The sequence below is a fragment of the Piliocolobus tephrosceles genome, chromosome 1 (genome assembly GCF_002776525.5).
Source record: "Piliocolobus tephrosceles isolate RC106 chromosome 1, ASM277652v3, whole genome shotgun sequence".
Taxonomy (NCBI): Eukaryota; Metazoa; Chordata; class Mammalia; order Primates; family Cercopithecidae; genus Piliocolobus; species Piliocolobus tephrosceles.
This window is the reverse complement of record NC_045434.1, coordinates 83,238,462-83,266,437: the sequence shown is the minus strand read 5'-3', so window position 1 is coordinate 83,266,437 and position 27,976 is coordinate 83,238,462. Positions and strand designations below refer to the sequence as shown.

Genomic DNA, 27,976 nt, shown 5'->3' with positions numbered 1-27,976 from the left:
GGTGCCCGCCACAACGCCCGGCTAGTTTTTTGTATTTTTTAGTAGAGACGGGGTTTCACCGTGTTAGCCAGGATGGTCTCGATCTCCTGACCTCATGATCCGCCCGTCTCGGCCTCCCAAAGTGCTGGGATTACAGGCTTGAGCCACCGCGCCTGGCCCATGGTTTGTTTTTTTAAAAAAGCAAACAACACACACAGTCACGTCATTTTAAATGGGAATAAGTGATTGCAGGAAATTTAATACCTGTGTGGCATGTTGCTATGGTTTGAATGATGGTTTTCCCTCCAAAATTCAATTGTAACATAATCCCCAATGCAACAGTATTAAGTGGTGTGGCCTCTGGGAGGTGATTAAGTCATGAGGGTTCTGCTCTCGTGAATGGGGTTACTACCCTTATGAAAGGGCTCAAGGTTGATGGAAGTGTTCTCTTGCCTTTCTGTCCCTTCTACCATGTGAGGACACAGCATGCATCCCCTCCAGAGGATGGAGCAATGAGGCACCATCTTGGAAACAGAGAGCTGCCCTCACCAGACACCAATGTTGGCACTTTGATCTTGGACTTCCCAGCATTTGAAACGGTGATAAATTATTGTTGTCGGCTGGGCACGCTGGCTCGTGCCTATAATCCCAGCTCTGTGGGAGGCCGAGGCAGGCAGATCACTTGAGTTCAGGAGTTCAAGACCAGCCTGGCCAACCTGGTGAAACCCTGTCTCTCTACTAAGAATACAAAAATTAGCCAGGAGTGGTGGCAGGCACCTATAATCCCAGCTACTCTGGAGGCAGAGGCAGGAGAATTGTTTAAACCCAGGAGGCAGAGGTTGCAGTGAGCCGAGATCACACCGTTGTACTCCAGCGTGGGTGACAAGAGCGAAACTCTGTCTTAAAAAAAAAAAAAAAAAAAAAAAAATCTTCTCTATAAATTACCCAGCCTCAGATGTTTTGTTATAGCAGCACAAATGAACAAAAACATACGTGTAATCCTCCCATCACAGAGGGAGTCACTGAGGCACCGAAAAGTGGGCTAGATTTCTGCTTCTAGTACTTGCTTGCCATTGTCTTTGGACAAATTACCAGGTTATTGGGAGAATCAAGTAAGCCAATCATTGTAACACCTGTCATAAATATTCAATAACGAACCTTATTGAAGAGTTAGGTGTGCCTTGGCTTCGATCACACAGCTAAGTGCTAGATCTGGGGCTAGGATACAGCTTCAGGCTTTGGATTTATGAGAAGAGTCACTTAGAGTTTTTGTTTAAAAGGCAGATTATCGGGGAAGGGTCTAAAAACATTGATTTAAACAGTAGTTGTTGCGTGTACATGAAAACTGCCTCAGAATAAAACCAGGTTTGCCTTGGTCTAATGACACCTTGACCATCATGATATTCACACAAGGCATTTGTTTCTCCCACTCATAACCTCTCATTTTTTTTTTTTTTTTTTAGACGGAGTCTCGCTCTGTCGCCCAGGCTGGAGTGCAGTGGTGCAATCTCGGCTCACTGCAAGCTCCCCCTCCCGAGTTCACGCCATTCTCCTCTCTCAGCCTCCGGTGTAGCTGGGACTACAGGCACCTGCCACCACGCCCTGCTAATTTTTTGTGTTTTTAGTAGAGACGGGGTTTCACCGTGTTAGCCAGGATGGTCTCAATCTCCTGACCTCGTGATCCGCCCGTCTCGGCCTCCCAAAGTGCTGGGATTACAGGCGTGAGCCACCGCGCCTGGCCTCTCATGTTTTTTTAAATTTCTATTCTTTCATTCTTAAAGGGCTGACCTTTTCTTGATCTCCTCTCCAAATTGATAGTGAAGTGCAAGCTGCTGTAGCCCGCCCCCCAGGTGCTGACAACAAGGACCAGTGTTTTAATCTTCTTAGAGAGCAGATCAGAGTGTGTTTAGAAGGCAAAGGAGAGGTTAAGCTAGCTCTCAAGGATTACTTTGTAAAACTGAACTTTCACCCTCCCTGCTCTCCCTCCTACCTTAGCATAGCAGCACCCAGTTACCCAAGGCACAAAGCTGGTATCAGCAATGAGACTTCCTTCTCCTCACACCCAGTGACTCACCTAATCCTTTATTTTCCACGTCTTGAAAGGTGGAGTGCATGCTGCCACCTCTCTAATACTGCCTATGCTGTGGTGATGATGGTGGTAGTGGCTGATGGGTGTTAGCAGCTATTATAAGGTCCTTACATCTATCAAATCATTTAGCCCTCAAAACAACCCTGTTACTTGCATTTTACAGATAAGAAACTGAGGCACAGAGAATTCGGTTAGGAAACTAATGTGCCTGAGATTATACAACTAGCAGCCCATCTGGATTCTTCCCCTCGAGGCCCTGGGGCTCCAGAGCCAACCTTCTGCACCTCTCTAGCCAGCAGTGCAGGCATCTCTCTTCTGTCTTTTGCATGCCCCAAATAAGCTTCTTCCTGACTGGTTTCTAGGCTCTCATCTTGTCCCCCACCAATCCATTTCCCATATTTTTGTTCGAAGACACAAATAGAAACATACCCCCCTCTTTGGGTAAAACCCGACTTTTCCATTGCTCCAGTGCACTAAGCAAGTTCAACTCCTTAGCCTGGGCGGGCCTCTGTGTACCACTCTGTCATCCTAGTATACTGCCTTTTAACTTTGTAGTTCCTCGGATTCACCCATGTTTGCTTAGCGGTCCCATTCCTCCAAACCCATAAATTCCTGGAGAAAAGGATTGGAGCTCAATGACATTTGTTAAATGAATTTTTGAAAAGCAACAGTGCTTTATTCCTGGAAAGTGTTAACAGATATTGTGAATTTTTCCCTAAGGCTTAAGTTTCGTTGAATTCTAGCCCAATATCATCGTAACATTTGATCAGGTAGTTTATCACCTTGTAGTGTCACTGTTCCTTTCTGTATCCCCTCGAAGCCTCCTGTTTTTCCTTTCCTAATTCTCTTCCAGCCCACTGCACGATCTAGTGTCGAATGGATGAAACAGCTGAGCAGAACAGTTCTTTAGCTGTCGGCCTAAATGACCAACTTCATGACCTCTCAAGGTCTCGCTCCCCGGCTGCATGTAGCTCAGCTTCCAACATTCGGGAAAGGCGGGCCCGGCTGGCGAGGAGCCGCTGGGGCCGAGTCCCGGACGTCGCGACGCGCAGTGGGCTGCTGCGGCCGGCGCTCTCGGGAAAAGTGAAGGGACTGAGGCGCCCGAGCAACGTGGGTTTCGGGAACCGTGAATATTTCACTTTGCGTAGAGCCCCTCGGGCAATGCGACCCAGAACCCTTCTTTCCCCCTGCCGGGGCTTCCCTCCAGTTCTCCACTCGGAACAAACAGCCTGCAGTTCCCGCAGCTGCAGCGCGGGCCGCGGAACACGCGCCGGGAACGGGGCCCGGGCGGGACTCCGGAGCTGGTGCTGCTCCCCCCGCGCTCCGGCGCCGGGCCTCGCCGCGCGGCCTCCTTTCTCCCTTCCTCCCGCCCTGCTCGGCCGGAGGCGGCCGCGGAGGGGGGAGGCGCGGACCCCCTCGGCGGCACCTCCTCCCCGGGCAGGCGCGGGCGGAGCTCAGCCCGCCTCAGCCAGCCGCGGCGGGAGCAGCGCGGCGCAGCGCCGCGGGCAGCGAGCTCCGCATTCGAACCTCCCTCGCAAAGACAGTCTCCGCCCCACAATGCACCGCGGCGGGCAGCCTTTGAAAAAGCGGCGCGGCTCGTTCAAGATGGCGGAGCTCGACCAGTTGCCTGACGAGAGTGAGTAGCACCTCAAAGCACCCCCGCCTTTTCCCGCCTGCTGCCTGCCCCACAGCTGCACCGGCCGGGACGGACGGCCGTGCCCTCCGCTGGGCAGGTGGGCTGACTGCCAGCCCCACCGTGGTCCCCTAGTCCTCCCACTCCGGTGTTGCCGCCGCGTCGCCGCCTTTGTTATGGTGTCTGTGTGTTGGTTTCTGGGGTTGTGTGAGCGCCAGGGCCGGAAACCGAGAGCCCGGGAGTCCAGCCTGTGCCAGGCGGAGGCGGTGGCTGCTCCCCTGGCCCGACTCCGGCCCCTAGCCGAGGTGGGGGGAAGAGCGGCCCCCGGGCGCGGGGGCTGTCCTCGCCGCCTGCACCACTCGCCCGGCGCCGAGAGACGCCCGCCGGGGTTATGTAACTCGCCTGTCCCGGGGCCGGGGGAGGGCTCGGGCTGGGCACGGGGTGGTCCACGGCCCCTTCTTCTTGCCCCAGCTTCTGATCTTGTCCTGTCATATCTCCTGCCTCTACGGGCACTTGTGATCTTCACTGTCCTCCCCGCCCCCCCACCGGTGTGTCCACCCCTGGAAGTGTTTCCGTGTCAGAGGGTTGGCCCCTTCCCCTGGGACCACAGGTGGCTGTGGACCTTTCCTGAGATCATCCAGCCCGGATACTCAGTGTTCAGGTAGCCCCCGTCCCGCAGAGTTTATTCTATATGTGTCTTAAGAGCCATGAAGGTACCTTTATGTATGGATGTGACCAAGACAGCGTACATGTGCAGTACCCTGCCTGACACCCACCCTAGGGCATTGCCTCACCTAACCGTGTTTACTCACCCTGACATCTAAGACATGTATACTCACTTGTGTTGAGTAAGTAAAAGCACCAATTCCATAGTTTAAGGGGAATGGAACTTACTTTTGTAATTTACAGTATTGCATAAATTATATGAAAAGGCAAATATGTTAATTACAAAAAGTCCACATTCACTATTCAGTTTATACGTATTTGTGAAAGGCTCAATCACTATTGAATCTATGCACAAGGCAAATGGGCTTTAAAAAAGAGAACTCAACATACCAATTACATTTTCTTTGTGGGGTCATGTATTCTTAATAAGTTATAAAGTTAAAAGTTCAAGTTGCCAAGCTGGTGAAAAGTCGTATAAAAAGTGTTTGTGTTTTAAATTTGATAGAGAGCAGCACTAAGTACCAAAGGAACTTTGTCCGTAATGGAACTGTTCTCTTTTGTGATGTCCAATAGGGTAGCCAAGCTACTAGCCATACGGAACATTTCAAATGTGGCTAGAGTGATGGAGGAACTGAATTTTGAATTTTATTTACATAGTCACATGTAGCTAGTAGCCACTGTATTGGATAGGGAACAGCTATTGACCAGTCATGAGTTGTATTGTTTATTTGTAGAATACAATTGATAGTGATTTATTTTATTTATTTATTTATTTTGAGATAGAGTTTCACTCCTATTGCCCAGGCTGGGGTGCAATGGCGCTGTTTCGGCTCACTGCAACCTCTGCCTCCCGGGTTCAAGCAATTCTCCTACCTCAGCCTCCCGAGTAGCTGGGGTTACAGGCATGAGCCACCACGCCCGCCTGACTTTTTTGTATTTTTAGTAGAGATGGGGTTTCTACATGTTGGTCAGGCTGGTCTCGAACTCCTGACCTCAGTTGATCTGCCCGCCTCAGCCTCCTAAAGTGCTGGGATTACAGGTGTGAGCCACCGTGGCTGGCCTTGATTGTGACTTTGGATGCTCCCAAATGAGTGTGGACCTACTAAACACAGTGTACTTGTCATCCGAAAATGTTTTTCGTCATCCTTGGTATCTTTATAATAAAGATGTCTTACCACCTCTTGGATGTCACAATCACTAGAGCTCCTATTTTGGTTACTGCAGTCATTGTGTTGTAATGAGAGGTGTTTTAAGTGGCTTTCTTACAACTGCTGTTGGGAATATTTGCTTCATATCATCCAACATTTATTGAGAATTTACTGTAGTTCTTTGTAGGGACTTAGGATTTATATTAGGGTTCAAATTCCAGCTCCACTTTCAAATTAATGGAACCTAATCATTTATATTACTTTGTGACATCTCTGGTACATTGGTGTGTATTTGCGAAGCTTATGTCTTGTTTAATCAGACTTCAGCTTTGTTGAAACCAGGGATTTTCTTTCTTTGTTATATAGTGCCACAAATCAAGTATACATAAATACTTAATTTATATGGAATTAATGCACAGTAACAGGTATTATTAATGAAACTGGAGCAGGGTCTTGAAAAGGAAAAGCGATTTCAATTTGATACTGGAAATAACAGTATGTTTTTTGGCCACATTTAGTCAAGGAGTCTAGCTAATATATTATTCAGTAGTCGATATAACATTATCAATAATGAAAGCTACCATTTATTGAGTATTTACTATGAACCAGATGCCATACAAAGGATATTATATGTATTTGCTCATTTAATCTTCATTTCAATTGATGTAAGTACTCACATTTTATATGAGGAAACTAAGGCTATCTTCAGCCCAGATCTTTCCTGAGCTCCCTTTCTTGATACCTCTTGCCTATTTCACATTTCTTCTTAGATGCTTCAAGGGCCCCTCGAACTGCACGAGTTTAAAATCCACCTCAGGCAGGGCGCGGTGGCTCAAGCCTGTAATCCCAGCACTTTGGGAGGCCGAGACGGGTGGATCACGAGGTCAGGAGATCGAGACCATCGTGGTCTACACGGTGAAACCCCGTCTCTACTAAAAATACAAAAAACTAGCCGGGTGAGGTGGCGGGCGCCTGTAGTCCCAGCTACTCGGGAGGCTGAGGCAGGAGAATGGCGTAAACCCGGGAGGCGGAGCTTGTAGTGAGCCGAGATCGCGCCACTGCACTCCAGCCTGGGCGACAGAGAGAGACGAGACTCCGTCTCAAAAAAATAAATAAATAAATAAAAAATAAAAAAATAAAATAAAATAAAATCCACCTCAGTCCTACCCCAGGACAGATACTTCTAGTGATTCGAATGATTCCACTGTGCATTCAGCTGGCAGAGCAGAAACCTAGAGATTTTCTTTGGCACTTCCCTCTCTCTCTTTTCTTTTCTTTTTTTTTTTTTTAACTGAGACAGAGTCTTGCTCTGTCACCTAGGCTGGAGTGCAGTGGTGCGATCTCAGTTCACTGCAGCCTTTGCCTCCGGGGTTCAATCAATTCTCCTGCCTCAGCCTCCTAAGTAGCTGGGTTTACAGGCGCCCACCACCACACCAGGCTAATTTTTGTATTTTTAGTAGAGGCGGGGTTTCACCATGGCTAGGTGAACTCCTGACCTCAGGTGATCCACCAGCCTCAGTCTCCCAAAGTGCTGGGATTACAGGTGTGAGCCACCACGCCCCCGGCCACTTTCCTCTTTCACTTCCCATATTTAAGCCTTTACTAAATCTGTACATTTTACCTTCTAAATATCTATCAGTTCTACCCATTTCCTACTATCACCATAGCCCAAACTGTCACCATTTCTTCTCTTTACCAATTACCTCAGCCTCTCATTAATTCAGCCCCCTTCCCACAAACACACAGCGAGTGGGATCCTTTCAAAATGAATATATGTCATCCTCCTGTTAGAAACCCTTTAGTAGCTGTAAGACCCTTTGTAGTCTGGCTGCTCCCTACCTCTCAGCTTTATGTCATACCACTTGTCCCCTCATTCTATCCCTTTGGGTTAAATTGGACCTTTTTCATTCCGTATACTCACCAGTCTCCCCTTTTCTCCAGGGTCTTTGCACATGCTATTCTCTCAACCTGGAATGCTAACCCCTCACACCCCCCTTACTTTCAGTTAACTTATAATTATCTTTTAGATCCCATTTTATGCTTCTTCAGAGAGCCATTTCCCATCCTCCCTGACTAAATTATGCCTTCTTTAAATCTGTTTTTTGTTTTTTAAAGAGACAGGGTCTCTGTCTGTTGTGTAGACTTGAGTGCAGAGGCATGATCATGGCTCACTGCAGCCTTGATCTTCTGGGCTCAGGAGATCCTCCGGCATCAGTCTCCCCAGTAGCTGGGACCACAGGCATGTACCACCATGCCCAACAAGGTTTTCGTTTTTGTTTTTGTTTTTCTATTTTTTGTAGAGAGGAGGTTTCCATATGTTGCTCAGACTGGTCTCAAACTCCTGGCCTCAAACTATCCTCCTGCCTTAGCCTTTCAAAGTGCTGGGATTACAGGCTTCAGCCACCATGCAGGGCCTATCTTCTTTATTTTTTTTTTAAAGATGGAATCTTGCTCTGTCACCCAGGCTGGAGTGCAGCGGTGCAATCTTGGCTCACTGCAACCTCCGCCTCCAGAGTTCACGCGATTCTCCTGCCTCAGCCTCCTGAGTAGCTGTGATTACAGGTGTGTGCCACCAGGCCTGGCTAATTTTTGTATTTTTAGTGGAACCTGACTGGTCTCGAACTCTTGACTTCAAGTCATTTGGCCCCAGCAAAGTGCTGGGATTACAGGTGTGAGCCACTGTGCTAGGCCAGGGCCCATTTTCTTTAAATCTTTTTGTATTGCTATGTAACTTCCTAGTGACAGCTATTAACAATTGCAGTTTTGTATTTGTTTATGTGATTGGTTAGTAGCCCCATCAGAGCAGGTACTGTTTCTGTCTCCCTAATTGCAGTCCCAGTTCCATGCATAACACCTGGCTTACCTCTGACCTTTCATACCATTCTCCCCTGTGCAAGCACAGTCACCCCTCCTCCCTTCTTAATACTTAACCTGTTTGTTCTGCCCAGACCCATTGCTTTGATTTCCTCCTCTGTCACAGCTAGTTTTTTAGCTGTTACCTCCTCAGAGAAACCGTTTGTACTCAAAAGTAAAGTAGTTCATACTTAAGAGTAATTCCCCCCTCCCCACCAATGTCACCCTGTTTATTTCCTTTTTCATGAAATATAATTATTATGTACTTGTTTATTATATATATGTCTTTCTACTAGAGTTTAAGCTTCCTGAGAGCAGAGGCTTTGTTTGTCTTGTTCTTTGGGGTAACCCTAGCCCCTAACAGTGCTTATGGTAGGCATTCAATAAAATGTTTTTTCCACATCAAATGGGTCATGTGCTGACTTCACAAAGTTTGAGAGACACATCTCACACATGATTATGAAAACCCAATCATCATGCTTATGAACTACGAAGGGTAGAATCTTTGGATTAATGAACACCTTGTTAGAGCAAGATTCTAATTTAATCAGATTCACCTGACTGAAAAATCCATGTTCTTAACCTATTTTTTGATTGCTTAAAATAATACGGCATTATATCAAAATTAACCGTAATATATGCGTTGTTCTATGCACTTTTACGTGTATTAACTCATTTAATCTTCATTTTACACATGAAGAAACAATAGTACAAAGAGGCAAAGTAACTTGCTTAAGGTAACATGCAAGAAGTGTCAGGACCAAGATTCAGACATAGCTAGTCTCATTCTAGAACCTGTTTTCTTAACCACTATGCTATCCTGCATCTAGAAAAAGGAAAAAAGGGCTGGTTGCGGTGGCTCACGCCTGTAATCCCAGCACTTTGGGAGGCCGAGCTGGATCACCTGAGGTCAGGAGTTCGAGACCAGCCTGGCCAACATGGCGAAACCCTTTCTCTACTAAATATACAAAAATTAGCTGCATATGGTGGCATGCACCTGTAATCCTAGCTACCTGGAAGACTGAGGCAGGGAGAATTGCTTGAACCTGGGAGGTGGAGGTTGCATTTAGCTGAGATTGCGCCACCGCACTCCAACCTGGGTGACAGAGTGAGACTCCATCTCAAAAAAAAAAAAAAGGAAAAAAGGTTAAAGGTGGTTGGTCAGAATCCCCAGGATATGGTTCCTGCCTTCATGGAGCAGGAATGGATATTCTTATGGCCTATACCTCTTACTTCAGCTCTCTGCTTAAACATCACCTTTCATAGAAGCTAATCATGAACACCTTATATACAAATAGTTTTCCTTCCCCCCATCCCAACCCTGCATATTCTTCTGCCTTATTTTTTCCAGAGTGCTTATCATGACTTGATAGCTGTTTTTGTTTGTCTCCCATCACTAGAATGTACATTCCATGAGAGCAGGGACTTTGACTGTTTTGCTTGCTGTTATATTCCCATTGCCTAGAGCAGGTAGGGACTGGCATGCCATCAGCACTCTACATATTCAGTGAGTGAATGGTTACTACTTTTTCTCAAATGCACTACATATCTGTCGGTAAACAGATGTGTGTATTATCTGCTGTTGCTGCTTTACAGTTATGTTGCGTTGTTTGAGACTTTTTAGGAAGATTTTATGTCATTCACCCCCATGACTTTACTGCCTTTTGTCATTAAGCTTCATTTGCCATACGGAAGCTGTTATGGTGTCCTGTTAACTATTCTTCACATCTAGGCAAGAGAGTAGAGTGAAAATAAGTGTCTTTAATGCTAATAGGTGTCTGTTTTACAAGTCTCTTATACTGACCTGTGGAGGAACAAGTCAGTTGAAGTTTAGTGATCAGAGATGCATAGTGTTTAAGGATCTGAGATGAAGTGTTTCATAACTGCCGTACTTTATCTGTTGCTTCTCATTTTAAGTCTGTTACCCATTTATAGGAGATGTAAATCATGGCTGCTTTTGTTAAATAGCAAAGAGGATTAATCTGTCCTCTCTGATTTTTGTTCCTAGTTCATGTTCTTTTTTATTTAATCCCCTGAGATCATCCTTGATTATTATTTTTCAGATGACTTGGACTTTGCAATGTATACATCCAGTTCTGAGATTTTTAAATTTAGTGCTTTCTCGCTCTCAAAAAGCTGCTTTCTCTATTGACTTTTCTACTTTCCCTACCCATAAATCCTATCATTCATTCACACCAGAACCTGTAGCCTGATGTTTCTCAAAGTGGGTTACCTGAAACAGAATCCCCTGTTGTTTATTAATAATGTAGATTGAGTCTAGATTCTGCATGTATGAGGAGCTTCCTTGTTATTCTAATTTCTTTTTTATTTTTTTGAGGCAGAGTCTTTGTCTGTCAGGCTGAAGTGCAGTGGTGTGGTCACAGCTCACTGCAGCCTCAACCTTCCAGGCTCCAGCAAGCTTCTCACATCAGCCTCCTGAGTGGCTGAGACTGGAGGCACGTGCCACCATACCCAGTGAATTAAAATTTTTTCTTAGAGACAGGATCTCCCTATGTTGCCCAGGCTGGTCTCAGACTCCTGGCCTCAGGCGATCCTTCCCACCTTGGTCTTCCAAAGCACTGGGATTACAGTTGTTAGCCATCACACCCGGCCTCTAATGTACAGTAGAGTTTGTTTTATCCAGTGGACCCCTCCAACGTTAGCCCCTCTTGGCCGTTCTGTATTCCCTTTTCCAGCTTAAATCTTGAAGTATTGCATGTACCTGCATTCTAGACTTTCCCTTGCTATGACAGTCCCTGAATCATTTCCATTGTCTGTTTTTCCCACTCCATTACTACGTCAGTCTTTGCCTCCGTAGATGTCAGTTCCCTTTCTATTTTCTTCCAGCACCACAGCACACCTGGATGAGGATCCAAAATTACCTCTGTCCCCACTCTTGCTCTTTCTTCTCTTTCTTCATTTTCTTCTCCTGGAATGGTCTCCAGTTCTCACAACTTCAGCAAGACTCTCATATGGCTCTCTCCAGTTCTTTCTTTATCTAAGTTCTGGTTTATAGTCTGAATTGTATGCTAGATATTTCTAATTGCACATTCCACCATCTCTTTAAACTCAGTATTACTAAAACTAAATGGATCACTTTTACCCCCAAACCAAGGTCTTTTTCTCTTGCTTTGGTTATAAAATAGTTACTGATTTGTTTTATTTTTAATTTCAGGTTCTTCAGCAAAAGCCCTTGTCAGTTTAAAAGGTAAGAAGTATCGCATTTTTAGATATACCATTGCTAAAAGTCTAATTCATTAAATTCATCTGGATATAGTGTTTCCCTTTTCCTTCTAAGTTTTGATTCATTGTAGCTTTTCAGTATTGGTTTTCACTGATAACCTTAAATAAATATGCTTTTATAGGAGAATTGATCCTCAGTTGTTAGAAATTATTTTTTTAAATTTCTAAAATTATTGATTAAAAACTTTTCTAATTAAACATCCATAAATATTTAGATTAAAAGCATTTGTTAAACAACTGTGCTGAGCTATATGTTAGCATAATTGTTTGTTTGTTTGTTTGTTTTTGAGACAGTCTCTCTGTTGCCCAGGCTGGAGTACATTGGTGCAATCTTAGCTCACTGCAACCTCTGCCTCCTAGGTTCAAGTGATTCTCATGCCTCAGTCCCCTGAGTAGTTGGGATTACAGGCATGTGCCACCATGCCTGGCTAATTTTTGTGTTTTTAGTAGAGATGGGATTTCACCATGTTGGCCAGACTGGCCTCAAACTCCTGGCCTCAAGGGATCTGCCCACCTTGGCCTCCCAAAGTGCTGGGATTACAGACGTGAGCCACTGTGCCCAGCAGATTTTTTGTTTATTTATTTTTTGAGACAGGGTCTCGCTCTGTCACGCAGGCTAGAGTGCGGTGACGTGATTACAGTTCGCTGCAGCCTTGACCTCCTGGGCTCAAGTGATCCTCTTGCCTCAGCCTCCTGTGTAGCTGGGACCACAGGCAAATGCCACCATGCCCAGCTAATTTCTTTATTTTTTGTAGAGAGGAGGCCTCACTTTGTTGCCCAGGCTGGTCTCGAACTCCTGGACTCAAGGGATCCTGCTGCCTCGGCTTTGCAAAGTGCTGGGATTACAGGCATGAGCCACCACATCTGGCCTGTAATAGCTTATTTTTAAGAGTCTTGCTTTCACTGGGCACGGTGGCTCATGCCTGTAATCCCGGCACTTTGGGAGGCTGAGGCAGGTGGACCACTTGAATTCAGGAGTTCGAAACCAGCCTGGCTAACATGGCGAAACGCCATCTCTCCTAAAAACACAAAATTAGCTGGGAGTGGTGGCAGACACCTGTAATCCCAGCTACTTGAGAAGCTGAGGCAGGAGACTTGCTTAAACCTGGGAGGCGGAGGTTGTCGTAAGCCGAGATTGCGCCATCGCACTCCAGTCTGGGTGACAGAGTGAGACTCTGTCTCAAATTAAAAAAAAAAAAAAAAAAAAATCTTGCTTTCTAAGTAATAATGCCCTGAAATAAAAGAATGATAGTACTTTTCTCATTCTAAGGAAAAGTTTGACATGTTCCTTGGTCTATTTCTTTTGGCAGGTACATTAGACTAACCCTTTTAACATAGTTCTTTTAAAATTTTACCTCTTGATTAAGATTCTAGTAGGTCAATAAATTTGGAACCAAGTTAAATATTCTCAAAGGTTCATTAGTACTTTTAGTTTTTAAAGCTACTATATTGTTCTTTGGATTAGTGATTTACCAAATTAAATCCTTCTAGCTTGAGGAGACCACTTGTCTTCCAGAACACCCCAATTTCTTTGCCTAGCAGGATCTACTCCATCCCATTTCTGTTCTTTTGCGATTCTTAAAAATTATTCCATTATTCTTTTTCTCCCAATATTAAACTCATTTCTCTCTCCCTTTTTTTTTTTTGAGACTGAGTCTTGCTTTGTTGCCCAGGCTGGAGTGCAGTGGCACAATATCTCGGCTCGGATTAAGTGAGTCTTGTGCCTCAGCCTCCTGAGTAGCTGGGACTGCAGGCATGCATCACCACACCTGGCTAATTTTTGTATTTTTAGTAGAGATGGGGTTTCGTCATGTTGGCCAGCCTGGTCTTGAACTTCTGACCTCAGGTGATCCTCCCACTTTGGCCTCCCAACGTGCTGGGATTACAGGTGTGAGCCACCATACCCGGCACTCATTCATCTTTATAAAAACATTTATATAAGTAATATGTATTTCTTACGGAAAAAATGAGAAAATGCTGATGAGCCACCAGAAGAAAATAAAAGTAACCATCTTGTATATTCATCCTAGTTTTCTGTGCCTCTATATAAACATCTTTTTTACAAAAATTAAACTCATCCCTCTTTATTTTCACAATATGTCTAATCATTATAATGTGTATAATCATAATGTCTATTTGATACAACTTTTTTTTCTGGTTGTGTACAACTCTGAAGACATTTCTCTGAATTAAGGAAAACGAAATAACCACGCTGATTTACTTTTTCTTTTTTTGTGAGGGGACAGAGACTTGCCGTGTTGCGCAGACTGAAGTGCAGTGGTACTGTCTCAGCTTGCTTCGACCCTGGCTCGCTTCGACCTTCACCTCCCAGGTTCCAGCGATTCTCTGCCTTAGCCTCCTGAATAGCTGGGACTACAGGGGTGCGCCACCATGCCCAGATAATTTTTGTATTTTTTGTAGAGGTGGGGTTTCACCATGTTGGCCAGGTTGATCTCAAACTCATGGCCTCAAATGATCCACCCGCCTCGGCCTCCCAAAGTCCTGGAATTATAGGCATGAGCCATTGCACCTGGCCTAATTTCATTTTTATATATCAAGTGATTCACATACCAAAGCAGAAAACATTTAGAAATATGCTCTAAATACAGTCTGGCATGGTGGCTCATGCCTGTAATCTCAACACTTCGAGAGGCCGAAGCGGGTGGATCACCTAAAGTCAGGAGTTTGAGACCAGCCTGGCCAACATGGAGAAACCCTGTCTCTACTAAAAATACAAAAATTAGCTAGGCGTGCTGGCACACACCTGTAATCCCACTACTGGGGAGGCTAAGGCAAGAAAACCACTTGAACCCGGGAGGCAGAGGTTGTAGTCAGCTAAGATTGTGCCACTGCACCCCAGCCTGGGCAATGGAGCAAGTACTCTGTCTCACACACAAAGAAAAAATAAAAAAGGAAATGTGCTCTAAATTCAAGGTTAGAAAGGGCTTTTTCCATTTTTGATTCCCTGGCTTTCAGAATTGTACCAAAAATTATGATATAGTTCTTGGCAAGTTGGAATGGAGAAATTACTAAAAATCCAAAAAGAAAGAAAAAGAAGCATATGTTTCAGTATGGACGTTTAATACTTTCAAGATGCATTGCTTTATCAAATTATTTAGAGAATTTGACAGAAAAATACAGAAGAGCTTTTTCATTTATAATAAATTATTATAGTAAGTATATTTTTTCCATATTGGTAAATATTTTAGATATATGGCTGTTATGAAAAAGGCAGTATTCATGGTATGAAATCCTTTGAACTAAGCCAAAATTTTATTAGTATTAATTATTTATTACAGAGGGAAGCTTATCTAACACATGGAATGAAAAGTACAGTTCTTTACAGAAAACACCTGTTTGGAAAGGCAGGAATACAAGCCCTGCTGTGGAAATGGTAAGGAGTGAGTTTTTCTTACATTTTAGAATAATTATAGCTAAGTTGTCTGTATTATTGTCATGTGTAAATTCTTGCAGCACAGTAAAAAATTTACAAGTTGTTTTCCCAACCTCAAGTGTCATTAAGCACTGTTTGATCTTATTTAGGTAAATTAATCTGTACCCAGTGATAATCTGGTCATCATTAAGCATTTGTTCAGTAATTGTGTAATAGTTTCTTTAAATAGGAAAAACAAAAAACTACAACTTATAATTTTATCAGATATGCAAAAAATTTTACATGGCTTCATTCAGTACCTGCAAAAATATATATGTGTATGTATATATATATAAGTGGTAAGGTATTAAAATCTTGTATAGCCAAAAAGAAAAAAAAAATCATTGTGTAACTCAAAGGTAAGTGCATTTAGAGATGGGAAGTAGAGATGAGTATATAATCGACATGACTAATGATTTTAGGAACTCTGTTTCTCTCCTGCACTGCCAGGTAGCCAGGAGGTTTTCAGGGTCTGTCTTGAAACAATCCTGGAGTTGGGATAGACAGCAGCAGTTGCAGTAGCCTGGGCAGCTGGCCACAGTGAATGTGAGGGGCTTTCCTCACTATGTCAGTTCCATCATCTTCATTCCCTTCCTCCTCTGCTTGTGGTCAGGGAAGGGGGGCAGTGTAGAATGGACTTCCTATCAGGACTATAGAGTATCAAGACTCTGAGTGGGTTTAATTTCTTTTTGTTTTTCTTTTTTTGAGACGAGGTCTCGCTCTGTTGCCCAGGCTGGTCAGGAACTCCCAGGCCCAAGTGATGCTCCCCGCTCAGCCTCCCAAGTAGCTGGGACTACAGGTGTGTACCACCATGCCCAGCTAATGAAAAAAATTTTTTTTTTGTAGAGATGGGGTCTCTTTGTGTTGCCCAGGCTAGTTTCCAGCTCCTGGGCTCAAGTGATCCTCCTGCCTCGGCCTTCTGAAGTGCTGGGATTATAGGCATGAGCCACTGTGCCCAGCCAGAGTGGGTTTAATTTCAAGGGTTCATAGACCCGAGTGGATGTTGCCCATATGTTGTTAGCCCTCTGCATGTGTTTCTCTTCCAAATAGCCATGAGGAGTGGGAGAAGGCTTTGAAAAGGATGTAAGTCTTATGGCAATGTTATTTCTTTTTCTATTAATGAAACCTCTGAACCTAGGGTGAACTGTAAAATTCTTCCTGTTACAGACCCTTAATTGTATGATGTAGTTTTGGTACTTAAACAATTTTTTTAGTTCTATGGGTAATTATCAGATATCTATCATGTGTATCTTGTATTCTTATTTACAAATGAAAATTTGGTTAACAATTTTTGACAGCAGATCTAGTATAATAGTATACACATTTAGGCTTACTCTTCTAGAGTGATTTAGAATCTTTGGCCCGGCCCAGCCCTTTGCAGCAGACATATGTCACACGCCTGATTGGTATTAACCCAAGCACCAACATAATTTGAACTGGAATTTCTGGAACTTATTTTCCTATCACCACTGTCCAAGGCTGCCAGTGTACTAAGGAGACTTGGGGTTCAAGTTTTACTTTATTCGTCAGCTAGGTATTTCATTCATAAGCAACTTGCATAAATACATCTTACTGCTTTCTAAATCTGAGGTTATTTATATTTGGCTTTGTGTGCTTTGTGTTGCCCATACTTTATTCTTCCATACTGCTGATAATCCAGAGTTAGCTCAGTTTTCCAAGTATAGAATTGTATTTTGGAACAAAAATGGGAGGGTTCAGCTTTTTCATTAAATGAAACATTTCTATCATAGCCTTTCAGAAATTCAAAACGAAGTCGACTTTTTTCTGATGAAGATGATAGGCAAATAAATACAAGGTCACCTAAAAGAAACCAGAGGGTTGCAATGGTTCCACAGGTATGTGTGTGCTAAAATTTCGTTTCATTGGAAAGGAAGTAAGCAAATGCTCAACCTAATAAAGTTTATATTTCTGTTACATTTTTAGTAACAAGTTATTTTCTTTAAATTCGTACTGCTACTCTGGTCCTGTTTTAGTTACCTAGAAAACGTTATTTTTTTGATCAACTTTGAAACAGGATAGAAAACTGGTCATTAGTCCTACAAATGCACAGTTTTCTTTTAAGCATGGAGATAGTGGAAGAATTTGGCAGCAAGGAATCAATTTTTAGATTTGCACAGAAATAAGAGGGAAAAAATGTTTTACTTGATCACCAAGACAAGTACATTGAAGACTTCCTTTATCCAAGAGATGGAGTCTCACTCTGTCGCCCAGCCTGGAGTACAGTGGCGCGATCTCAGCTTACTGCTACCTCTGCCTGCTGGGTTCAAGCGATTCTCCTGCCTCAGCCTCCCGAGTAGCTGGGATTACAGGCTCACACCACCATGCCCAGCTGATTTTTATGTTTTAGTAAAGATGGGGTTTCACCATGTTGGCCAGGCTGGTCTTGGACTCCTGACCTCAAGTGATCCTCCCACCTCAGCCTCCCAAAGTACTGGGATTACAGTCGTGAGCCACTGCGCTCTGCCGAGAGAAAAATATTTAGCATGAAATCATATCTCCTTATTTATTTTTGGCATTTAAAAACTCAGAGTGGGCTGGGCACGGTGGCTCATGACTATAATCACAGCACTTTGGGAAGCCAAGGTGAGCGCATCACTTGAGGCCAGGAGTTTGAGACCAGCCTGGCCACAATGAGAAAACCCTGTCTCTACTAAACATACAAAAAAACTAGCTGGCATGATGGCACACGCCTGTAATCTCAGCTACTTGGGAGGCTGAGGCATGAGAACTGTTTGAACCCAGGAGGTGGAGGTTGCAGTGAGCTGAGATCATGCCACTGCACTCCAGCCTGGTTAACAGAGCAAGACTCTGTCTCAAAAAAAAAAAAAAAAAATTAGACATGTAAAAATCAAAGGAATGAAAATTGGATAAGGAAATATTAACTTTAAGGGTAATGTAATTTTTGTCTTACCCAATTTATGACTTCTGATATAATCATTCCCTGTTTGTCTTTCATTATTTTCCAAAGTCTTATAAAACAAGATTTTCTAGTATAATAGATGGTAGAGGTGATATTCTCAACCAATAATTTAGCATTAGGTTTTTTTTTTTTGAAACTGAGTTTTGCTCTTGTTGCCCAGGTGGAGTGCAGTGGTACGATCTCGGCTCACAGCAGCCTCCGCCTCCTGGGTTCAAACAATTCTCCTGCCTTAGCCTCCCGAGTAGCTGCGATTACAGGCATGCGCCACCACGCCCGGCTAATTTGGTATTTTTAGTAGAGACAGATTTCTCCATGTTGGTCAGGCTGATCTTGAACTCCCAACCTCAGGTGGTCTGCCTGCCTCGGCCTCCCGAAGTGCTGAGATTACAGGCATGAGCCACTGCTCCCAAGCCAGGTTTTTTTTGGGGGGTGGGGGAGGGGACTGCATTGGCATGATCTTAGATCACTGCAATCTCTACCTCCCATACTGAAGTGATTCTTGTCCCTCAGCCTCCCGAGTAGCTGGGACTATAAGCATGAACCACCACACCTGGCTAATTTTTGTATTTTCAGTAGAGACAGGCTTTTGCCACGTTGGCCAGGCTGGTCTCAAACTCCTGACTTCAAGCAATCCACTCACCTCAGCCTCCCAAAGTGCTGGGATTACAGGTGTGAGCCACTGCACCCGACCCAAGGATTTAGCATTAAGTAAATTAAAAGCATGACCAGCAATCTACCCTACCAATAAAAACTCTTAAATGCCTTGTGATAATTTTAAACAGGAAAATATGTTCGTGTTCTGTAGAATGAACAAAAATATATCTTGAACTTCAAAAAAAATGCTGTCAAGGCCAAGTGCACATAAGCATCTAATAATTTGATCTTGTAATCCCAGCAGGAGGCCAAGGCAGGCAGATCACTTGATGTCAAGAGTTTGAGACCAGTCTGGCCAACATGGCAAAATACCATCTCTACAGTAAATACAAAAATTAGTTGGGCATGGTGGCACACACCTATAATCCCAGCTCCTCACTTGAACCTGGGAGGCAGAGGTTGCAGTGAGCCGAGATCACAGTTGTACACTCCAGCATGGGTGACTGAACAAGAGTCTGTCTCAAAAAATAGATTAAAATAAATTTTAAAATAATATGAACTTGATCTTGTTGAAACTAAAATGCAATGTGCATTTCTTGGCTAAGTTAGCTGTTGTATACAAGGTTGAATGAACAAGAAATAGTTAAATAACAATTTTGTTAGCTAGACTTTGGAATAGCTATGTTACTAAGATAATCTAGATGATTCACAAGCATACAGAAAACTGATCTTTAAGACTGTGACACTGTCCTGTTGCAACTGTATCCACTGCCTTCCTTCCTGAGCACATCACTCCTTCTGGGACTATTTTACAGAGCCCTTTTTAGCAATGGAGAGAATTCTGATCAATACAGAACAAATATAATGTAGGATAAACGTGATATGAGACTTCTTCAAATATGTGAAAAGTTTTTATATCCTCTGAGTTTTCTCTTTACTAGTTGTAGCACCTTTAGTTCTTTCCATCTTCCTTTACCTGACATGGCTTGTTCCCTTACCATCCTTAGTCATATCTTCTAAATCTCTTGCATTTTGTCTGTATGTTTATTTAAAGAACACCACCCAGAACTGAAAAATTATGAAAACTAACTTTACTAGTTACTTATGTGTTGAGTCCTGTTCTAAGCACTTCATAGGTATTACTTTGATTTAATCTTCAACAACAACTATGAAATAGGTTACTGTTATATTATTTCCCATTTTGTAGATAAGAAAACAGACACAGGTAAGTATCTTACTCAAGAACTCAAAGCTAGGAAGTAAAGACTGGTAATAGGCAGCCTGTCTCCAGAGTCCTACTTTAAAAAGAAAAAAACCTAGCTTTGTTGAGAGAGACTTTACATATACAAATCATATATTTAAAGCATACAGTTTGGCTGGGCACAGTGGCTCATTTTGAGAGGCCAAGGTGGGAGGATTGCTTGAGCTCAGGAGTTTGAGACCAGCTTGGGCAACAAAGTGAGACCCTGTCTCTACAAAAAAATTGAAAAAAAAAATTAGCCAGGCATGGTGGTAGCACACCTGTGGTACCAGCTATTTGGGAGGCCAAAGTGGGAGGATCACTTGAGCCCAGGAGATTGAGGCTGTAGTGAGCTATGATCAGACCACTGCAGTCCAGCCTGGGCAATAGAACAGAGATCCTGTCCATTTTAATAATTTATGTTTCTGGTCTGGTGCAGTGGTACATGCCTGTAGCACTTTGGGAGGCTAAGGCAGGTGGATGGCTTAAGCTCAGGAGTTCCAGATCGGCCTGGGCAACATGGTGAAACCCCATCTCTACCAAAAATACAAAAATTAGCTGGGTGTGGTGGCATACTCCTGTAGTCCCAGCTACTCAGGAGGCTGAGACAGGAGAATCGCTTGAATCTGGGAGGTGGAAGCTGCAGTGAGCTAAAATTGCGCCACTGTACTCCAACCTGGGTGACAGAGTGAGACCCTGTCTCAAACAATCAATAAAAGATTCCCTCTAACAATGTGAATCTGTTTTCCCATACCCAACAGGCGGGTCCTTAATATAGTTTTATAGTCGATGAGCTGCTAATACCCTGTGTACCCTATTTAAAAATCTGGGTCAATAATGTAGTAGAAAGAAATAACATTTTTTGTGATAAGAATATAGTAATTTGGTTATTTATGCTAAACATCTCCTCACTTATAAAATTTTTCTTTTTTCTTTTTTTACATTAAATTTTTTTTTTCTCCTGAGAATTGTCACTGAGGGAAAACAAAGAAAAAGAAAAACAAAGTTATTTTTCTAAATGCAGTGTGATATCCTGAATTGGTTTCTAGAACAGAAAAAGGACATTAGTGAAAAAGCTGGTAAAATCCAAATAAAGCCTGTAGTTTAGTTAATAGTATTGCACCAGTTTTGACAAATATACCAAAGTTACTATAAGATATTAACATTAGGGAAAGCTAAGTGAAGGGCATATGGGAATATGCACTGTCTTTGCAACTTGCCTGTAAATCTACAACTTTTCCAAAATACAAAGTTTATAATAAAAAATTTTAAATTTTGACCCTAACTCACCATCCCAATATGTACTTCCCTCATACAGTGGTAGCCACTATAATTAGTTTGATTATCCTTTTGAGACCTTTTAAATATACTTTTAATGTATTCATAGAAAATATATAATATTGTTAAATGTATATATATTTTTTCTTTTTCTAAATGTGTGTATTCTAAAAATTACATTTGTAATATCATTTTCATGGTATTGTGCCATGTGTCATTCTGTAGTTTTTTCACCGTCTTTTTTTGAGATCTGGCCATGTTGATTGATTGAGATAGATAGATAGGATTCAGTGTTTCATTTCTTTTTACAGTTGAATAGTATCAATTTTATATCATTATTTATAAATTCTCCCATTTGGGAGCATTTAAATTGTTTATAAATTTTTACTTTGACAAATAATGCTGCAGTGAACATCCTGAGCATGTTTAAATAAATTTACAAGTTTTTTTCTAGGACAGATGCCTAAAATGTGGAATTGCTGGATCGTAGAATATGTACATTTAAAGTTTTTAAAGCAGTACCAAATACTCTCCAAATAAATTGAATTGGGACGGTACACAGTGACTCACACCTGTAATACCAGCACTTTGGGAGGCCGAGGTGGGTGGATGACCTGAGCTTAGGAGTTCAAGACCAGCCTGGCCAATATGGCGAAACCCCATCTCTACTAAAAATAGAAAAATTAGCCACCTGTGGTGGCACATGCCTGTAGTCCTAGCTACTCGGGAGGCTGAGGCACGAGAATAGTTTGAACCTGGGAGGCGAAGGCTGCAGTGAGCTGCGATCATGTCAGTACGCTCCAGCCTAGGTGACAGAGCAAGACACTGTGTTAAAAAAAATTAAAAAATGAAAAGAAATTATACTGGTTTATATATATTAGAGTTCCCATTTTCCAAATGCCTCCAACTCGGTACAGAACCAAGCATCAAGATTTTTGCTAATCTGATATATAGAAATAGCCTATCGTTTGTTTTAGTTGGCATTTTATCTAAGAGCAAAGTTGAGACACTTTTCATATGTTTAAAAATGATTTCTTTCCTTTTCTGTAAACTGTTTATGCCTTTTTCCCATTTTTCTATTGACTTGTGGGTCATTTTGTTACTAGTTTATAAGAATTTTGTATATATTAAAAATGTTGGCCCTTTGGATGTTTATAATGGCTGTAATTTTTTTTTTAGAGTTTATAGTTTGTCTTTTGACTCTGTTTCTGTAGTTTTTGACATACGGGATTTTAAAATATTTTAAGGGTCAAATATAACTTTCTTACTTTTTAATGGCTTCAAGTTTGTCATGCTCAGAAAGACCTTTTCTACACTAAAATTTATAGTTTTAGAATTCTCTCATTATTTCATTTTTTTGGTTTAAATCTTTGGTACATCTGGAATTTATTTTGGAGTAAGGGATGAAGTAAGACTGCAACCTAGCTTTTTTTTCCCCCCCAGAGGGCTACTTAGTTATCCTAGTAACATTTATTAGGTAATCCATCTTTTAAACATTGATTTAAAATGCTGCCTTCATCAAAGCTAAATTCGCGTATTTGGGATTACTTCTAGGCTTTCTGTCTCTACGTCTAGCATATCTCTGTATGTGCTAGTATCAAATTATTTTGGCTGGACATGGCAGCTTATACCTGTAATCCTAGCTCTTTGGGAGGCTGAGACAGGAAGATTGCTTGAGCCCAGAAGTTTGGGACCAACCTGGCAACATAGCAAGAGCCCGTCTCCACAAAAAAATACATGAACTAGCCCAATGTGGTGACACATGCCTGCAGTCCCAGCTACTTGGGAGGTTCAGGGGGAGGATGGCTTGAGCCCAGGAGGTCAAGGCTGTAGTGAGCAATGTTTGTACCACTGCACTTCAGCCTAAGTGACAGAGAGAGACCCTGTCTCAAAAGAACAAACAAAACCAACACACACACACACACACACACACAAAATTGGTTTAACATGACTTTATACTATGCTTTAATGCCTGGTAAGATATTATCACATATTTTTTTTTAAGATTTTTTTCCTTTTCTTTTTTTTTTTTTTGACACGGTGTGTCACTCTGTCTCCCAGGCTGGAGTGCAGTGGTGTAATCTCTGCTCATTGCAACCTTTGCCTCCCACGTTCAAGCTGTTCTTCTGCCTCAGCCTCCCGAGTAGCTGGGACTACAGGCACAGCCACCATGCCCGCTAATTTTTGTATTTTTAGTAGAGATAGGGTTTCACTGTGTTGGCCAGGCTGTCTCAAACTCCTGACCTTGTGATTCACCTGCCTCAGCCTCCCAAAGTACTGGGATTACAGGCGTGAGCCACCGCACCTGGCCTAAGATTTTTTCCTAAATATTTTTGTGCATTTATTTTTCCATGTAGACTTTAGAATCAACTTGACTAGGGAAAAAAAAATGGCCTATTGGCATTTTGACTGGGATTGGACTAATATTACAAATTAATTTATGAGAAATTACATATCTATAGGTAACATTGAGACTACCTAAGAACTGATTGTAGTTCCACTTAGTTCTTAGTATTCCACAGACTTAAACATTTTTTCCATATCTGTCTTGCATGTTTCTTAAGTATATTCCTATGTATTTAATATTTTTTTGTTTATGTCAATTTTTTTCACTATTATAAACAGGATATAAACTCTTATGACCTGTCCAGTTATTATTTATATATAGAAAAGATAGTGATTTTTTTGAATTGTGGTTTTTGTATATCAACTTTGTATTTACCCCTTTCATTAAATTTTCTTACTGTTTTTAATTGTTACAGTGGATTTTCTTGAGTTTTCACCTACAAGGAAATGGTAGTTTTATCTTCTTTCTAAATTTTATTATTCTTACGTGAATGGCCAACTCCTTCAAAACAGTGTTATGAAATAGCGGTGCTAGTTGAAATCTTTGTCATACTAGGTTAGTGGTGGTTGAAATATTTATCATTCTGATTGTCTTTTAATATTATGATACTGGTTTTTGGGTTGGAGTGGAGAGAAATGTTTTACTAGATTAAAAAAGTATCCATCTAAGCTGGGCGCTGTGGCTCACACCTGTAATCCAGCACTTTGGGAGGCTGAGGCAGGCGGATTACCTGAGATCAGGAGTTCGAGACCAGCCTGGCCAACATGGTGAAACCCAATCTCTACTAAAAATACAAAAATTAGCTGGGTGTGGTGGTGCACACCTGTAGTCCCAGCTACTCAGGAGACTGAGGCAGAATTGCATGAACCTGGGAGGCAGAGGTGCAGTGAGCCGAGATTATGCCACTGCACTACAGCCTGGGCGACAGAGCAAGACTCTGTCTCAAAAAAAAAAACCAGCAATAATCAAAAGTAATCGGAGTGTTTAAAACAGCAACAAAAATTCCATGTTGAATATTGGTGAATCTTTTTGAGTACTTAAACATAATTTACCTTTTGCAAATTTATTCAGGGTTATAAATGTTCATTTTTACTTAATGGAGCCATAAATTAATCTCTCTTTTTTTTTTTTTTATTGTATAGAAATTTACAGCAACAATGTCAACACCAGATAAGAAAGCTTCACAGAAGATTGGTTTTCGATTACGTAATCTGCTCAAGCTTCCTAAAGCACATAAATGGTGTATATACGAGTGGTTCTATTCAAATATAGATAAGTATGTATCATGGCTTATATTATGTATATTACTTGAATCAGAAATTTAAGTTTTTCAAGTGTTTTAAACTACAACATTTTCTATAGGTCTATTTTGATCTTATTTTTCCCTGAATTCATTTTTCTATTCCACATTCCAGTTGGATCTATTCTGTTTGTCATAGTTTTCTTCCCCGTTATCCTTGTTGGGGAAGAAAACTACACATTTTTGTGAAGAATTGATTAGAGTATAATTTCTGTGTTATAATTTTTAAAGACTATGGAGTAGAGATACCTTAAAACACCATTATTTGCAATGAATGAGATTCATTTTATAATTGAGATGTTAAGTGTTGGTATAATCATAGAGAAACCATTACTAATGGTAAAAATGGCTTAAGATTTTTAGGAGGGTAGTCTTTCTTGTTTGGATATGGTACTTAAGCACGTTAGGTATACACGTATGCTTAAGTATAACATAGTATGAGATTTGACTGAAATACAGGTATTCAACAATGGAATTTACTGAGGAAAAGTTCTTATTTATAATCCTTCCTCATATGCCAGTCATTGCTGCTTGCTCTGCTGGATATTTATGTTTACTTCCCTTCTCTGTTTTCTATACCAGTTGCCTACTCTGGAGCTTGTGAATCTCATGAATGTTCATATGTGAGCCCAAGGCATTGATGTATCATTGCCAACACTGGTTCCTGGTTTCCCAGACTCATGAATAGAATTGTTTTATTTTTGTGCATAGGCTTAAGAGAGTTTTCAGAGTGTCTCAGTGTGGTCTGAGTTCTTCTGGGATTCCCCCAAGCTAATCTAACCCTCTAGAGTCCTCCAGTGTCCCAAGACTGGTTTAATTCCAAAGAGGACTCCTTGGTGATGGTATTCCTTTGGGACAAAGATACTTTGTAGCTACCTTGGTTTATCTTCACCTGATATAAGGCCAGGGCCGGGATAGCCTCCCAAAGGATATACCTGTATAAGAGATTGAACAAAAATCAATGTCTTTTGGAATCACAACACAAATAATATTTCTTGAGCAACTTTTACACATTAGATGTTTCACAAATGCCAAGGATTTAGTTTTAGCACTTTGAATTTGTGTCAGTTTTTATGTATATGGGGTAGAAATGAAAGTTTAGCATTTTGTGATTTTATGTGTTTTAAGAAAGTAACACATTGTATGTAACCATTAAAATACTATTTCTGTTTTACAGACCACTTTTTGAAGGTGATAATGACTTCTGTGTATGTCTAAAGGAATCTTTTCCTAATTTGAAAACAAGAAAGTTAACAAGAGTAGAATGGGGAAAAATTAGGCGGCTTATGGGAAAACCACGGAGGTAAAAATAATGTTTTTGTTTTTGTTTAAAATAAAATCAAGCCAGGAGCAGTGCATGTACTTATAATCCCAGTTACTTGGAAGGCTAAGATGGGGTATTTGCTTAATAAGGCCAGGTATTCAGGGCTGTAGTATGCTGTGATTACACCTGTGAATAGTCACTACACTCCAGCCTGGGCAACACAGTGAGAACCTTCCTCTAAAAAGAATTAAAAAATAAAATCAATAAATAGTAGTTATTAGTATCATTACTATGTTGATTTTTTTTAATCTTTAAAATGACTAGTACCAAAACATAACTTTTCAGAATAATTGATTATATGTTAAATATATCCTGTTAACCAACTTTAATGTAGGTGCTGTTTATACTTATGCATCTTATAATTAAATGCACACTTTCATTTTTGTTAGGATCACAGGTTTTGAACGTAATTTTTTTGTTTTACATTACCTATGTCCTTCTGTGTTCCAAAAAATACTTGAGTGTCCTAAAAAGTATTTAAGGATGCTGTAAAGTTCTGTGTACATTTTTGTTATCTTTTGTGAAATCCTTTATCATCTCAGGAGCCTTCGCAGAAATGCCTATTTTACTTTATATAAAAGTAGAAGACAAATTAATCTATCTAATATGTTAGTTCCTGAGAATTGCTCTTCATGTGAAATGATTTTTTCTTTTCCGGTGTTATCCTGGTAACACGTTGGAAAACCTTATATTACTTTTGAGTGAAAATTGGAAATATGTTAGAAGAAGAATTAGATCATTAGTTCTTACATTATGTCTATCTGCCTGGTAAAAAGTATGTGCAAGACTTTTTCATTTTAAATAGTGGGAAAGTTCAAGGAAGGTCTGTAAATATAAAGTGATTTGGTCAAATAGAAATGGAATTTAGATTTCATGATCTCTTTAGATGGTGATGAAATACAAACAGAACTTTTAATTAAACTGCCAATTTGTTTGTATTAAAAGATGACCTTGATGATGATGTTTTTAATATTTCTTATAACAAAATTAAAGTTTGGTATGTTATTTAGTGTGTTTCATACTCATAATTTATGGCCTTTGGTAATTACAGTAGGCCATTTGGTGGCTTTTTGCTATCATTTTGTGTGTTTGAGCAAATTGAGTTACACTATTTCTAATTATTGTCCATCAGAGTGGGATATTGGTCACTATTTACTGTTTTGTCATAATTCCATCATTTGGGTGTCATAATATTTCTCTTGTTAATTTATCTTCTATTCTCTTTACCATAACATTATTTAATTTTATGGTCCTTTAATTCATCAAGGTTAGTTAATAGTTGAAGTCTTTTCTCAATAAAATATGTAGTTTTTCTTTCTTTGAGGAAAACCAGGTATAATGCAAATTATTGATACAGTAAACCTTAAAATATCTTTATTTGAAAAATCAATTGGTGAAACTTCATCCAGTTGGAAGACAAAAAGGAAGAAACAAAGAAAGATAAACTACCAGGAAGGAACTTAAGAGGAAATGTGCAAGATACATATGAACAAATGTTAAGACATACAGGATCTTGGAAAAGAAGACTCAACATCCTAAATTAGTCTATCAGTTAAAATCAGTCCCAATAAAAATATTAACAGGCCTTTTTTGTTGTTGTTGAGACGGAGTCTCGCTCTGTCACCCATGCCACCTAGGCAGTGGCATGATCTCAGCTCACTGCAACCTCTGCCTTCTGGGTTCAAGTGATTCTCCTGCCTCAGCCTCCTGAGTAGCTGGGATTATAGGTGCTCACCACCACACCCAGCTAATTTTTGTATTTTTAGTAGAGACAAGGTTTTGCCATGTTGGCCAGGCTGGTTTTGAACTCTTTTTTTTTTTTTTTTTTTTTTTTTTTTTGAGACGGAGTCTCGCTCTGTCGCCCAGGCTGGAGTGCAGTGGCCGGATCTCAGCTCACTGCAAGCTCCT

General features: G+C 41.2%; 1 protein-coding gene and 1 pseudogene across 2 annotated transcripts in view; one reads left to right on the top strand and one right to left on the bottom strand.

Moving 5' to 3' along the window:
• Positions 1-3,316: 3,316 nt before the first annotated feature.
• LIN9 (lin-9 DREAM MuvB core complex component) overlaps positions 3,317-27,976 on the top strand; it is a 96,735-nt gene continuing 72,075 nt past the window's right edge. The window contains exons 1-6 of one of the 2 annotated variants that reach the window (XM_023203627.1): positions 3,317-3,704; positions 11,544-11,576; positions 14,911-15,005; positions 16,796-16,900; positions 24,587-24,720; positions 25,922-26,047. In XM_023203627.1, the coding sequence (XP_023059395.1) occupies positions 3,626-3,704; positions 11,544-11,576; positions 14,911-15,005; positions 16,796-16,900; positions 24,587-24,720; positions 25,922-26,047 (572 nt within the window). In that variant the 5' untranslated portion in view covers positions 3,317-3,625. The remainder of the gene's footprint in view (positions 3,705-11,543; positions 11,577-14,910; positions 15,006-16,795; positions 16,901-24,586; positions 24,721-25,921; positions 26,048-27,976) is intronic. The other variant, XM_023203628.1, reaches the window with a different exon arrangement.
• Positions 8,769-8,866, bottom strand: LOC111537183 (annotated as a pseudogene).